This window comes from Pinus tabuliformis, chromosome 3_2 (assembly GCF_031772625.1).
Source record: "Pinus tabuliformis cultivar Carrire ecotype Pingquan chromosome 3_2, CPIR1, whole genome shotgun sequence".
In the NCBI taxonomy this organism is placed as follows: Eukaryota; Viridiplantae; Streptophyta; class Pinopsida; order Pinales; family Pinaceae; genus Pinus; species Pinus tabuliformis.
In genome coordinates, this window is record NC_142302.1 from 932403217 (window position 1) to 932419170 (window position 15954).

A 15954-nucleotide genomic window follows, 5' to 3' on the forward strand; every position below is an offset into this window, starting at 1 on the left:
TCTCTCACAAAAAAAATTAATTAATTAATTAATTAATTAAAAAAAAAAAATCCAAAAACTTCCATTACACATTGTTAAATCTTTCGAATATATAATTTCAAAATATATGACCACAACCCCACATATATCTTACATATAGGTAACCACAACCCCACACAAGAAATACAACACAATTGGCATGTAACCACAATCCCCACGCACATTTCATATATCTTCAAAATAGGTAACCACAACCCCACACAAGAAATACAACACAATTGGCATGTAACCACAATCCCCACACATCTTCATATATCTTCAAAATAGGTAACCACAACCCTGCACAAGAAATACAACACAATTAGCATGTAACCACAATCCCCACACATCTTCATATATCTTCAAAATAGGTAACCACAACCCACACAAAAAATACAACACAATTAACATGTAACCACAATCCCCACACATCTTCACAACACAATTGGCATGTAACCACAATCCCCTCACATCTTCAAAATATGTACCTACAACCCCACACAAGAAACACAATTTGCACAATCCCCTTCCAAATATGTACAATCTGCGCCTTCAAAATATGTAAACACAAATGAACACAATAAACACAATTTGCATTGTCCCCTTCAAAATATGTACAATCTACACCTTCAAAATATGTAAACACAAATAAACACAATTTTCACTGTCACCTTCAAAATATGTAAACACAAATAAACACAATTTGCACTGTCACCTTCAAAATATGTACAATAAACACAATTTACATTGTCCCCTTCAAATTATGTACCCACAACACCACACAATATACACAATTTGCGCTGTCCCTTTTACAGAAGTCAGCTATCCAGATTCATGATCAATTTCCAAATAAGAAATAAGATAAACAGAGTAACTAATAATCTTGTCCCGGTCTACTCAACAATTTGGATAAATAATCAATATTCTTATTCACACAACATGAATTATATATGGAACTAAAATTCTATATAATGGTTGGATTATATATCAAATTAATGGAAACAAACAAAATCAACTTCCAAAGGTTCCAAAATGAGAAAGACAGGTCAACTAATAATCTTGTCCGTGTTGGATAAATAATCAAATATTCCCATCCATATAACAATGGAATTAGATATCAAACTTATATTCCCAACAAATAACAATTGAATTAGATATATAACTAATACAAACAAGAATTATATTTGAAACTTATATTCCCAACCACATAACAATTGGATTAGATATGTAACTAATGCAAACAAGAATTATATTTGGAACTTATATTCCCAACCACATAACAATTGGATTGTATATGTAAATAATGCAAACAAAAAAAACTAACAATTTTTTTTCATTTACATGAACCACGCCAAATAAGAGAAAGCCCATTCATATATCCTCAATTTTATTTGCCAGAAATTTGAGATAGAGCAACTAATAATCTTGTCCATGTTGGATAAATAATCAAATATTCCCATCCATATAACAATGGAATTATATATCAAACTTATATTCCCAACCACATAACAATTGGATTAGATATGTAACTAATGCAAACAAGAATTATATTTGAAACTTATATTCCCAACCACATAACAATTGGATTGTATATGTAAATAATGCAAACAAACAAAACTAACAATTTTTATTTCATTTACATGAACCACACACCAAATAAGAGAAAGCTCATTCATATATCTTGAATTTTATTTGCCAAAAATTTAAAACACATTCTTATCCATGCAATAATGTCATGGAAGGCATGCGTTTCTTTACATGCAATGATATAATTTTTGCAAGTTCTTTATTTTTATTCAAATGCAGATAATCCTCTAAGAACCAGAATCGCTAAACTCCATAAAATCTCTCTAAAGAAGAGAGTCCAAGACATGGACTATGAAGAGCTATCATAACTTATTGTGTAGCGGCCATATGTACAATCAGATCTACCACTCGTGAACTGCAAAACAAAGAATCAAAGGGACAAAATTAATATCATAAGCATTGCAGTAATACTGTTGAAAATTATGAGATTCATTTAACATACTTGAAATTTATGTTGGAGTCACGATTGTCGTTACACCAAAACCCGCAAGTGTTAGTAAACAAACACATCGCTAGAGTTAACGGATCCACGAAACACATGGGGGCATTTGATTATCCTTCTACACCGCCATTAACGGGGAGCGTTGGATTATCCAATTCCCAACGATCTCCTCCCCCCAACACGAGACAGGTGTGTTTCGAACTCAAGACCTTTGGCTTTGATACCATTTATTGGAGTCACGATTGTCGTTACACCAAAACCCGCGGGTGTTAGTAAACAGACACATCGCTAGAGTTAACGGAGCCACGAAACACACGGGGGCGTTGGATTATCCTTTTACACTGCCATTAACGGGGAGCGTTGGATTATTCCATTCCCAACAATAGCAGAGACTTAGACAACAATAACATAAAATAATTCACGGAGACAGACAAATGGAGAAACAACAAGATTACTCAATCAGAAATAGCGGAATAGATAAAACAATCACTAGAGAACAAAAATCACTTAGTATTGCATAACAGGCTTGGTCCTTGGCTTGCAATCCCTGGCCAGAGAAATTAAAAATTTATAGAGGAAAAAGAAGGATCTAGAATCTTGTATGTGATTCAAATGGAGATCTAGAAACTAATGGCGGTGTAGAAGGATCTAGAATCTTGCATGTGATTCATGAATTTGGCTTCACACTTAACATTCTCCCACTTAAAGCCAAATAAGATTCATCAAGTCACACCGAGTCCTACCATGCCTCTACATAACTCATGTTTATTTCGTGGTAGAATCTTAGTGAGCATATCAGCAGGGTTCCTATCTATATGGATCTTTTCCAAGGATAACTGTTCTTCCTCCAACACATGCCGGATCCAATGGTACCTTAAGTCAATGTGCTTGGTTTTTGAATGAAATGTTTGGTTTTTCGTCAAGTGAATGGCACTCTGACTATCACAATATAACACATACTTGTCCTGCTTTATTCCTATTTCTCCTAGGAATTGTTGCATCCACAACATCTCTTTACAAGCTTCTGTTGCAGCTATGTACTATGCTTCTGTTGTAGAGAGGGCTACTATTTTTTGTAGCCTTGACACCCAAGATACTGTTGCACCTGCAAATGTATACAAATACCCTATAGTGGGCTTTCTGGTGTCCATATCTCTAGCCATATCCACATCTGTAAATCATTCAAACATAGTCTCATCATGACCAAAACATAAACAATAATGACTAGTACCCTTGATATACCTCAAAATCCATTTTACTGATTTCCAATGTTGTTTTCCTGGATTGGCAAGGAACCTACTCACTACTCCCATTGAATATGCAATGTCTGGTCGTGTGCATACCATGGCATACATCAAACAGCCAACTGCTGAAGCATAATGAATCTTGCTGATCTCTTCTTTCTCCTTGTCATCACTAGGACATAATTCAGTACTCAGCTTGAAGTGGGCTGCAAGGGGTGTACCAACTGGCTTGGCATCCTTCATATTAAACCTGTCAAGCACCTTCTTGATATATTTTTCTTGTGACAGCCACAACCTTTTGTTTTTCCTGTCACGCATAATCCGCATGCCCAATATCTATTGTGCTAGTCCCAAATCCTTCATTGCAAATTTGCTACCCAAATTTTTCTTCAACCTATTGATCGTATTCTTATCATGCCCAACAATCAACATGTCATCCACATATAACAATAATATGATATACTTTCCTTAATCATACCTCTTGATATAGACACAATGGTCAACTTCCAACCTCTAAAAACCATGTTCCAACATGAATGAATCAAATTTCTTGTACCATTGTCGAGGTGCCTGTTTCAACCCATAGAGACTCTTCTTCAACCTACAAACAAGGCCTTCTTTGCCTTTTTCTATGAAGCCTTCTGGCTGCTCCATATAAATTTCTTCCTCCAATTCACCATGAAGGAAAGCAGTTTTTACATCTAACTGTTCACATTCTAAGTCTAAAGTAGCAACTAGACCAAGAATGACTCTAATGGATGACATTTTAACAACAGGTGAGAAAATTTCAGTGAAGTCAATACCTTCTTTTTGGGCAAAACCTTTCACCACTAGCCTTGCTTTATACCTCTCCTTCTTTTCGTCACCTTCATGCTTAATCTTGTAAACCCATTTGTTTTGTAGATCCTTTCTACCTTTTGGGAGGTTTACCAACTCCCAAGTTTTATTTTCCAGCAAAGAGTTCATTTCTTCTTCCATTGCTTTCTTCCATTCTTCATTGTTCTCAACTTTACAGGCTTCTTGAAAACAATTAGGTTCACCTTCATCAGTCAACAAAATATAGTTTGAAGGAGGATACCTTTGTGAAGGCTTATGAGGCCTAGAAGATCTGTGAACCAATTTTGGTGGTGCATTATCAGGTTGAATCTCATGTAAGGGTTCCTGCAAGAACCCTTCTTCTTCTTGTTCATCATTTTCCACTTGTTATTCTTGATGCTCCTGAATTTGTTGTTCATTTTCTTGCATTGGTGGGATGTTTTCTTGCTGCTCTTCAACCTGTCAGTAACCTTTTTGACCTCCAACTCACCTTATATTTCTGACTCATTAAATATAACATTCATGCTTCTAATAATTTTATGTTTGACTAGATCCCATAGACGATAACCAAACTCTTCATCCGCATATCCTAAAAATATGCATTTCATAGATTTATCATCTAGCTTAGTTCTATTTTCTTTGGGAATATGTACAAATGATTCACATCCAAAAAATTTCAAGTGAGATAATTCAACTTCTTACCAGTTCAAACTTCTTCAGGGATACTACCATCCAAGGCTGTAGTTGGAGATCTATGTATGAGGTAGCAAGCGGTCCTGACTGCTTCAGCCCAAAAATTCTTCTCCAAACCAGAATTAGACAACATACTTCGCACCTTTCCCATAATGGTGCGATTCATCCTTCTTGCGACACCATTTTGTTGAGGAGTACCAGGCACAGTCTTCTCATGCTTTATGCCAAACTTGTTACAATATTCCTTAAATGAATTTGAGCAATATTCTCCACCATTATCTGTTCTTAAACACTTAAGCAATTTGTTAGTCTCTCTTTCAACAACAACATGGAATTTTTGATAATTTCCAAAGTTAACACTTCACTTTTACTTTTCCTAGGATATTCCCAAACCTTCCTGGATGCATCATCTATAAATGTTACAAAACATGATGCTCCTCCTAATGATTTGATGTTAACAGGCCCAAACACATTTGAGTGTACCAATTCTAACACATTTTTCTTTCTGTCATGGCCACCTCTAAGGAATGAAACCTGTCTTTGCCTACCATATATACAATGCTCACAAAGATCAAGATTGTAGGATTTCAAACTTGGCAATAAATCTCTACCAACAAGGATTTTTAAGCCCTTCTCGCTCATGTGACCCAAACGCTTATGCCACAGATCTGTTGAATTTCCTTCTTTTGTGACAGTAGCCAAATCTGATTTTCCTATCAGTGTCTTCAATGTGTATAATATTATTGTCTTGGGTCCTTTAGCCACGATCAATGCTCCTTTGCTAATTTTCCAACCTCCTTTTCCAAAGCTTGTGGAATAGCCTTCATCATCTAGTGGTCCCATAGAGATTAAACTCATGCGTATTCCTGGCACATGCCTAACATGTTTCAACAATATTTTTTGTCCATCTTTCATCTTGATCTAGACATCTCCCACTCCAACAATACTGCAAAAATTATTATTCCCCAAATGCACTCTACCATAATCTCCAGGATTATATGAAACAAAACTATCTTTGCATGGGGTTACATGGTGAGATGCCCTAGAGTCAAGGATCCAATCAAAGAACTACTAGATGTATATACACATGCATCCTCTACTGAAACAGTAAACACATCACCATTTGTGGCTACAGTAGTAGTCTCACCTTCATTTGCGCTGGATGACTTGTGATTTGTACTGGACGGTCTCTGATCCTTTTATCCTTTCTTCCAGAATCAACATTCTTTCTTCATGTGCCCGGGTTTGCCATAATGAAAGCAGATGATCCTACTTCTCCTTGATTTTGATCAGCCTCTCGATCTTGATTGCCCTTGCCGGCCTCGATCCATTCTCCTACCACGATCAGCTAGAGCTAGAGCCTCTCCTACCTAGTTTTCCGCAATTGAATTGCGTCGCAACTCCTTATTCATTAAACTGTTGCTGACATCATCAAACTTCAAGGTCCCTGTAATTGCTGAGGTGCTCATAGCTACAATTAAATTTTCCCAGCTGTCTGGCATAGAACACATTAGCAAAATGGCTCTAATTTCATCACCTAAAATGATTTTAATAGAGGCAAGTTGATTCGTAATAATATTAAATGCATTCAAGTGCTCAACAACTGAAGCACCCTCTTTCATCTTGAGATTATAAAGCTTCTTCATCAAGAACACTTTGTTTGATGCCGTGTTCTTCTCATATAGATCATGGAGCTTCTTCCATAATCTTTCTGCCGTCTTTTCTCTGGACACATCGAAATAAACATTCTTTGCTAAATATTGGCAGATTGTTGCAATCGCCTTTCTATCTAGCTTATTCCACTCTTCATTTGTCATCGATGAGGGTTTCTTTGTTGTGCTCTCAATCCGCAGATATTGATCCTTCAAAATCAGTATATCCTCCATCTGTGATTTCCATAGGGAAAAATTAACCCCGCTTAACTTCTCCATATGTGTAACTGCTATATCCATTTTCAATCAAATTCACGCCCCAAAACACAAAAACTCCACTTAAAAATAAAACTTCAATTATTACTCTTTAAAATTTAGTAATAATGACCTTCCTCCTTTTAAAATACTCTTTTCAAAATTCCTGCTCCTTTTAAAATATACTTTTCAAAATTCCAACATATAATTATATATGTTTCATAATAAATATAAAAAACATTATAAGTTTTAACCTTTTCACATTTCACACATACATATGTTAGTTTGAAAAAAAACTTGATGTATACGTGCAAGCTTGATGTGAAAAAAACTTACGAACACCACGTTTCAACTCCAATCTCCACGGATCTCCACGTTTCAAACTCCAGCAACACGTTTCAACATAGGCCCACAACCTTGTTTTTCTTGCAACAACGGTTTTTTAGTTCCAGCGTTCCTCATCTATTTCTTGGACAGATCCTTCAACAACTCCAGAGGTAACAGCGAACGTTTTAACGAACACTGCCAGAGTAAGGCGATGGCACTAAGCAGTTTGCACAGTGGATATTCGACCTTAGCTCTGATACCAGTTGTTAAAACAGAGCATACATAACACACAACAGATTTATACTCAGAGACTTAGACGGAAATAGCAGAGAATAATTCACAGAGACAAACAAATGGAGAAACAACAAGATTACTCAGTCAGAAACAGCAGAATAGATAAAACAATCACTGGAGAATAGAAATCACTTAACATTACATAACAGGCTTGGGCCTTGGCTTGCAATCCCTGGCCAGAGAAATTACAAATTTATAGAGGCAGAAGAAGGATCTAGAATCATGTATGTGATTCAGATGGAGATCTAGAAACTAATGGTGGTGTAGAAGGATCTAGAATCCTGGAGATCTAGAAACTAATGGCGGTGTAGAAGGATCTAGAATCCTGCATGTGATTCATGAATTTGGCTTCACACTTAACAATTTACAGGTGTTTCAATTCTCACCTGTAACCCCACTCGTTGTCAAACCATGATACTAATTTCACAAAGTTGTCATTCAAGGCTATCCCTGCCTGCGCGTCAAATATGCTTGATCTACAACAATAAGCAAGTTACAGTCAATATCACAACTAATGCATAGCAAGAGTAAAAAATAAACAAATAGGATAACAGACAGATTCGCAACATACCGACTGTCCCCAATGAAATCTGTAGATACCACAGCATCTTCTGTGTAACCAAGAATTCCTTTCAAATTTCCTTCAGATTCTGCCCTATAAAATGATATGTACCATAATATAGTTAGAATTAAATACACAACCTCGAGCCTTATTCCTGTCAGAGATTGTTTATATCCTTCCTCCTCTCAGGGGATAAGAGGGACAACTTACTTGATGGCCGCCTTAATCTCATCATAAGTAGCAGACTTCTCAAGTCTAATAGTCAAATCAAGAACTGAAACATCTGGTGTGGGTACTCGGAAGGACATTCCAGTCAACTTTCCATTGAGGGTTGGTAAAACCTTGCCAACAGCCTTCAATAATACAGTCACAGGAAGTGTTAGTGAGATCATAAGAGACAAGCTGCATGAGATCCATATTATCAAAATTATAAAGCAAATGTGCAGAAGACAATTAATTAGAGAGTGAACCAATTGACAATTAATTAGAGTGAACCAAACTGCGTAAGTCCAGCCAGTAGCATGCCTCCAAAGAAATCCAATGAAGAGATAAATAAAGCCCATTCACCATGAACGATGCGCTAAAATGCGAAAATTAGTTTTAAAAATAGTACAACCCTAATGGCAACCAATGTCAAAGAAACTGTGTAGTTGCTCTTACTATGATAAATGGCACTAAGGAAGTACCCAAAACAGAGCCTGCTAATATCATCTGACGAATAGCCTTAGCTATGGGGATTCAATATGCCAAAATTAGTTTTTAAAATAGTACGACTCAAATGGGAACCAATGTCAAAGCAACTGTGTAGTTGCTTTTACTATGATAAATGGCACTAAGTACGTACCCAAAACAGAGCCTGCTAATATCATCTGACGAATAGCCTTAGCTGTGGGGATTCAATGGCCCTAGCGTCAAGGTTAGCAGATTGCTATGTACACTCCTGTGTGCTCTCGTAGAGTACAACCGTAAGCATGAATTAACACTGGTGGAAAGAAACAAACAAGCTGAGCAGTAGTTTTCCAACAACAGTTAGCTTTGATAACAGTGTGAAAGTAAGGGTAACAAGCTATATTTTGTCACTAGGCACGGTAAGGTGATGGTGATACTGATTGTTGCTCAGGTAAGATCCTGGCCATACCAATATTGTTCCAGGTAAGGTCCCAGTCGTGAGTTCTCAAGAAGGGATGATATATGAGTACTCTCAGGGATACGTCTAGACAAACTTAGGCCTTTTTCCTTTAAGCCAAATTTGATTAGTAATGTTTTCAGTTAAGACGAAAGAAACAAATGAATTTTGTGTGAAAAATGAATAACAGGACTAACCATATAAACTGTTTATGCAAATAGGAATCACCAAGCAAGATGTTAATGAGGGTTCTAAATGTTGTTAGTGAACATTGATAAGTCACTGATTCCTACCATAGCTGCTCCTGTACTGCTAGGGATAATGTTGAAACCAGCTCCTCTGCCACCTCGCCAGCCCTTGCCCTTGTTTGACGGTCCATCAACCGTCTTCTGTGTTGCTGTTTACATATGAAATACAGATCAATGCAACTTGTAGATGCCTTGAAAAAATAAATTTCAAGGGCATAATCCTAGATCAAAAGAGATAAGAGCTTTGTTCAGATAACAAGCGTACCTGTGATGGAATGCACGGTTGTCATAAGACCCTCAACAATGCCAAACTTGTCATTGATCACCTGCCAGAAGCAAAGAGTTTCTCTTTTATTTTTAACATAAGCATAAGTTCTTCCCAAACAAGATGTGTTTTTCTCAAGTAAATACACCTAGATAATTAAAACTGTTATAACTGTCAGCGAAAGTATCATTGCGAACCTTAGCCAAAGGGGCCAAGCAGTTAGTAGTACAGCCTGCATTTGAAACGATGTTCAAATCAGATTTGTATTGGTGCTCATTAACCCCAACAACGAACATGGGGGCATCCTTGCTGGGAGCCGAGATAACTACCTTTTTAGCACCTGCCTGTTAAAGATCAACAAAGAAATCTTATCTTACGGAGTTCAAATTGTAAATTGTGATCATTGCATTTTATGCTGTCTGAAAGTTATCAGAATTAGATATGTCCATAGCCACTCGAATATTTTTCTATACACAAATAAAAATTCATAGATATCTACGCAACATTTCACGAGGAGACTGCCCCGTTCACTTCGGGAGATATTTCAACTTAGAATACAGTTGGCTATGCAGATATAAACCAAGAATGTCAGGAATGTCAATTTTATAGATTGAGATAGAGCCAAAGCAAACATGCTAACTCTCCTTGTTCACGTAGGGAGAGGTATTATGTTTGACAACCCTCTAGTTCGGCAATCATTTATCATTTTTTGGGTTCATTGTAATTTTAGGGAATATGATACCAGATAATCTTTGAAAGAAAGAAGATCAATAATAATGATTGAACTATGGAATGGAAATATTCAAACCTTCAAGTGGGCAGCTGCTTTCTCTTTGTCGGTGAAGACACCAGTGGATTCAACCACATACTCTGCGCCAACCTCGCCCCACGGTATTTCCTCAGGATTTCTATAGCATTCACACCAAAATGTTAAAAGTTTGACCCCAAAAAAGTAGAAGAAAGAACTTCAGCATGAACTTCAGCATGCATCGAGTTCTCTGTTCATACTTAAACCCAAGAAGTAATTGACCTAAGAAACTTTTCATTCATGGCCATAAAAAGTGTATTACCTGCAACCGAAAACGGCCACGGATTTTTCTCCAAATAGTAAAGTTTTCGAGTCTTTGACTTTGACTTCATGATGCTTCCATTTGCCGTGGACACTGTCATACTTGAACATATAACTCTGAAAAATTAACAGGTACACGGAAATTAGTACAGTTCTTGAATCAGTAAAATATGGTGGAATAAAACAATCAAATGAGTTAATAAAAACTTCAAACTTCATTCTCGATCAAACTTAAATGCTGTTGAGGATAAATCGAGGAACAAAAAAGACCACATATCTTTCCTCGTGCATAGGAAAAAAGAAAAAAACCAATCTTTATTTAGCCGATCAAAAATTAGCAGCAGAATGCTGTACAAATACTCCTAATTTTCCCTTATTTTTGTTCCTTACTTAAAAACGCATGAAAAGTGGCTCAAATTAAAAAAGTTGCTAATTTAATTGACAGTGAGACTTTGCCAAAGAATAACGTATTTACTATGCAAACGAACCTCAAATATTCTTAAAAGATATCCTGTATAACCATCGGGCAGGATTGAAAGAGAGGAAATCAATCCCTGATAACATGTTCTGGCTTCAAAACCAATATTTTAAAACACGGTCTAATTCCTAGCATATGATCCAGGAAGACAACAGTATCGACCTATTCAAAATTTTAAAGATCGGTAATTCCCCTGATTGATTTTGTGCCAATTTTCCCTGAATCTAAAAAGCTGTCCGCTAAATGTCATCTAGAGCTTCAGCAGAAATCTTTTATTAATATCAAACTCAAAAGACTCACAGGCCAACGGCTAAAATATGCGTTTGCTGTAACTAAGAGTTTCAACGGTGCAATCTTTACCTGCAAACTCGTAAACCGCCATAAAAGGAACTAGATAAATAGGATTACTCTGTTTTATTAATAAAATGCTTAAATAGTAGTATTTTTTAGAAAAAATTTATGAAATTTGATTTTCGTGTAGAGGAGGGGAGAGGTAGAGAGTTATGGCTTTGGCGAAGCGACTTTCGCGGAACTCGGTTTGCGCGACTTCCGGCAGCAACTTTCATGCACCTGACGCTATTTAGAGACTTTATGAATATTCACAACAAAACTTTATGAATATTCACAACAAAAATAACAAGATTAAGATTGGTTTGGAGCATTATATTAAAATTTAGTATTCATTTCTTAAACATGAAAATACATTTTCAAAGTAAAATAAGAGTTTTACATTTTCAAAATAAAACTAAATAAGAATTTAACATTTTCAAAGTAAAATAGAGTTTTACAGTGTGTCATTTACAAAGTAAAATAGAGTTTTACAGTGATTTAAACTTAAGCGGAATAACACACAGTGAAACAGAGTCACTGTTGTTTTTACGGGCTCACCAAAAATTGCTCCACCATTTTCTCCAGAGAAACTTGCTCTCTTTTTCTTACTTCTTACTTTCTCTAACCTCTTTACTTTGCTATCAAAATTGCTCCATTTTCTCCAGAGAAACTTGCTCTCTTTTTCTTACCTCTTACTCTCTCTAACCTCTTTACTTTGCTATCAAAATAACTTTTACATTCATATTTAACTCAACATACAATTTTACATTTAATTCATGACAGAGCAAAATAATTAATGTAATGTTGTTGTTGAGTGTGTTTCTGGAGTGTGGTCAAAGGGTGTTGAATGAATGCTTGCCCATATCTGTTTACCAAAGTAAATAACTTCTTTAAATATCTTCGTTGAGTTTCTCAATGTTTCGGGTCTGGCTTAAGTCCTTCTATCTTCAAGCATAGACAGACTGTTTATTGCGATGATTGGGATTATTATTTTCCAACCTATTTTATCTTCCAAATTCAGCTCTAAAATCAACCGATTCGACAAATAAATCCCTCAAAAATTTTCAAAACAAAGGTAAGCCCAGGCCATGCGCAAAGCTCCAAATGCATGTCCAAATGCTTCAACAAAGTCGCGAGACCACAACCAGCATACGAACCATATAATCGGTGGAAATGAACGGGTCATTCACCGCCACGAGCTCGATATCGTCGCGAATCAGAGCCACACGGGCGACGAGCCTTCCAATTCGGCCAAAACCTACACAGCGAAAAATCCACCGTAAATCGCCAAAAAATCATTCTGAAACAGGGACGAAAACAGGGAAAACCGCAAACACAGAAACGCCGGTCAAATCTCTATCCAGTACTTACCGTTGATTCCAATCTTGATCTTTCCAGTAGAACCTGCACATAACGAAACCGCCACAAACAGGGAAAAGAAACACATTTAAAGATCAAAAGGAATGAAAAAAGACAAGAAGCAAAGAAAATATAACATCGCAGAGCCAATCAAGGCACTCACCCATTGTAAGATACAAAGCTTGGGAGCTGAAATATTTTTCAAGAAACAAGATACAGGAGAAGTGCAGATGTAATATGAATAGAAGAGAGGAACACAGAGGTACTTATATAGAAATATTTTAGTCTTCCCTGACAAGGGAATTGCTGGGTTTTCGAGATATCGAACCCTCTTTACAGCATTACCAGCGTCCGTCAATTACCCCAGGGATGGTAATGGTAGACTTTGCACAACGGTTGCTGTCTGTCTGCGCTGGCGCGGAATATGGCTTTGTTATCGATGACGTGTCAAAAGTATGATTTGGGCGAGAAAAAACATATGATTGCTATTTTTTATTGTAGTTGTCTGTAATGTGATTTTTTGGAAGTTTTTCTCGTGGGTTTTTCTGGTCAAAATCCGGCAGCAATTTATTGGAATCGCAAGTTTGATAGCTAGTTTCTGCACAATCAAAGGGCCCAGAGGTTTTTCAGGATGCTGAATCCAAATATGCAGTTAAAAAACCATTTTAAGTGCAACAAATCAAGATTTAACTTCAATTTCTTCTACCGAATTCCGTGAATCTCCAAAAAATCACATTATAGACAACTCATTTTTTATTTACTTATTTTTTTAATTAATATATTAAATTTTTAAAAAAGTAAAATGCATTGTTGTAATGATTTTGAAGTTTTTAGCTCAATAGGTCATTTTCAAAGATCGCCGTGACTCACCTTTCGAGGTGAAAGTGTGGGACATTCAACAAGGCTACCAAAGATGTTATAGATGTTACAAGGAAATATTTAGAAGTCTTAGTTTTTACTACATATAGTTGAAGTTAAAAAAAAAATATTTTGATGTGGATGCCTGTAATGTGGATACATACACATGGGAAATTGAATATTAACTCCGCTGAAAATTTTATTATTTTATTATTATATTATTATTAAGTAATAAGATACTATGTCCTTTCAATTTTATTATTATTAAGTAATGAGGTATTATGTCCTTTCAGTTTTATTATTACTTTTTATTATTTTATTATTATTAAGTAATGAGGTATCATGAAAGGTATTTTATTATTATTAAGTAATAAGATATTATGTCCTTTCAATTTTATCATTTTATTATTATTAAGTAATGAGGTATTATGAAAGGTATTTTATTATTATTAAGTAATGAGGTATTATGAAAGGTATTTTATTATCATTAAGTAATAAGATATTATGTCCTTTCAATTTTATTATTTTATTATTATTAAGTAATGATGTATTATGTCCTTTCAGCAAATACATCCCACTGCAACCAATGGTCTTTTTATGAAAATTTAGTATAATTGGCCTTTTCAAATACTTGAAATATGATTTGATTGAATATTTATTTGTACACCTATCTATAATATGGTTATTGAAAAGAAAATAATGTGAAAAGATTTTCGAAAATCTTGGTGCCACCTTCTTTTGTAAGCCTTGTGCCTCGTTGACTTCAACAACTATTATTGTTGCAACTCTGGTAGCTAAATTACACATGCCTTTCAAATTGAATGAGCTTTTCAAAAACTTATATAATATTCCAACTGCATCAGCATTACGTGCAGGACCCTGAGTCCGTCTTCATATGATGCACATTAAAGAAGAAGATTGTAGTTGGTATGAAACTGATGTCAAATTACTTGAGATAAATTTGGATTTCCTCTGCATCGTACTTGAGATAAACTTGGATTTCCTCTGCATCAACATCCACTAAAGTTATTGATGCAAACTTTGACATTGCATGTACAATTTTTGGCAGTTTCATTACAAAGCAAGATAACCTACTTAAAATAGATTCATATTTGAGCTTTTTGTTAAGCCAATAACTCACTCAAATGAGCTCACCAAAAATTATTAACTTTGACAACTCTTTTTACATTTTTTGGGATTTTCATTAGTCAACAAGATAACCTACTGAAAATAGATTCATATTTGAATTCATGGCCATAATTCATTTGTTTCATATTTATGTTGACCAAGCTTTGTTAACATGGCAAGAATTTGTTTCAGATCATGAATGAGATGGAAATATTAGTACCTTACTGTAAAGTATAAATAAATGAGATAACTTAAAAACTCACATAAACCAAGCAATTGTAAGAGGTTGAAACATGATTTTTGTTAAAAAATACATTGATGTATGCAACGGAAATAAGTAAGTGAAAAGAAATACATTTAATGCAAGAATATCAGAGTTTGAAATAGTTCAAAATGGAATGAGTTTAGAGAACTATAGGAAAATCCAAGCACTGACATGTCACGTCGAAACACACAAACCACCCACACCAACGATGTAGATAAGACTTGCAGCCAAGAATGCTAACAAAATGGAGCTAAAGTCCCTCAAAACGAAAACAGAGCCTCACCCAAAAATATAAGAACATACAACAGCAAAAAATTATTAACAGTTTTTCAATAATTTACATGGCATGCAAATTAAATATGATAGCTTCCATCTGAAGAATCAATCTAATTTGTTCAATACCAAAGAAATCAACGTTTTTTAAGGCAGGACTAACTCTACGTAGATAATGAGGCACAACTTTCAAAGAGACTGTTCCACAATGTGCAAACCTGCGGAAAGGTAAGTCAATTAATATTCATGAAAGAACAAACTATCTGACAGTCTCCTTGACGCTCACCAGCTCGAGCTTCATCCATAGGTGTGGGCTTACGACGTCTCAATTCATCTGTCTGCCATAAGGAAGTAACCTCTCTCCTTTGCACAAAAATCTAATTAATTAAATAAATTGCTCGAAACATATGTAGAATAAGAGAAGCTACATGTCCTATATGAAATATCTACATAACCAAAAAAATAGGGGGTGAGCAGAAGCAAATTTTTACCAAATATTCAATCAACAATTCCCGCTCTTCATGGCCCAGGTCTGCTCGATTATTATATTCCAACAGATGCTGCAAAACAGAAAAGACAGTCTAAATGGAGAACAGGGTAACTTCATAAAAAATGTTCACAAACACCACATATTTTGTAGGAAAGATTGTTTCCATTTTACAGAT

At 35.5% G+C, this 15954-nt stretch overlaps 1 protein-coding gene across 2 annotated transcripts; it reads right to left on the reverse strand.

Annotated features, from left to right (window-relative positions):
* Positions 1–1675: 1675 nt before the first annotated feature.
* LOC149183703 (glyceraldehyde-3-phosphate dehydrogenase, cytosolic-like) lies at positions 1676–15652 on the reverse strand. 2 transcript variants are annotated; one of them, XM_089417221.1, is made up of 12 exons: positions 15576–15652; positions 12778–12810; positions 12564–12664; positions 10600–10715; positions 10338–10437; positions 9727–9873; positions 9530–9590; positions 9310–9413; positions 8101–8243; positions 7900–7983; positions 7715–7804; positions 1676–1960 (listed from the first exon to the last, which is right to left on the reverse strand). In XM_089417221.1, exons 1-12 carry the CDS (start codon positions 15592–15594, stop codon positions 1915–1917), a joined length of 1044 nt encoding a protein of 347 aa, XP_089273347.1. In that variant the 5' UTR covers positions 15595–15652; the 3' UTR covers positions 1676–1914. The 2 variants fall into 2 exon arrangements, with proteins under 2 accessions (XP_089273347.1, XP_089273348.1); XM_089417222.1 differs by lacking the exon at positions 15576–15652 and adding an exon at positions 12929–13158.
* Between the last annotated feature and the right edge of the window lie 302 nt (positions 15653–15954).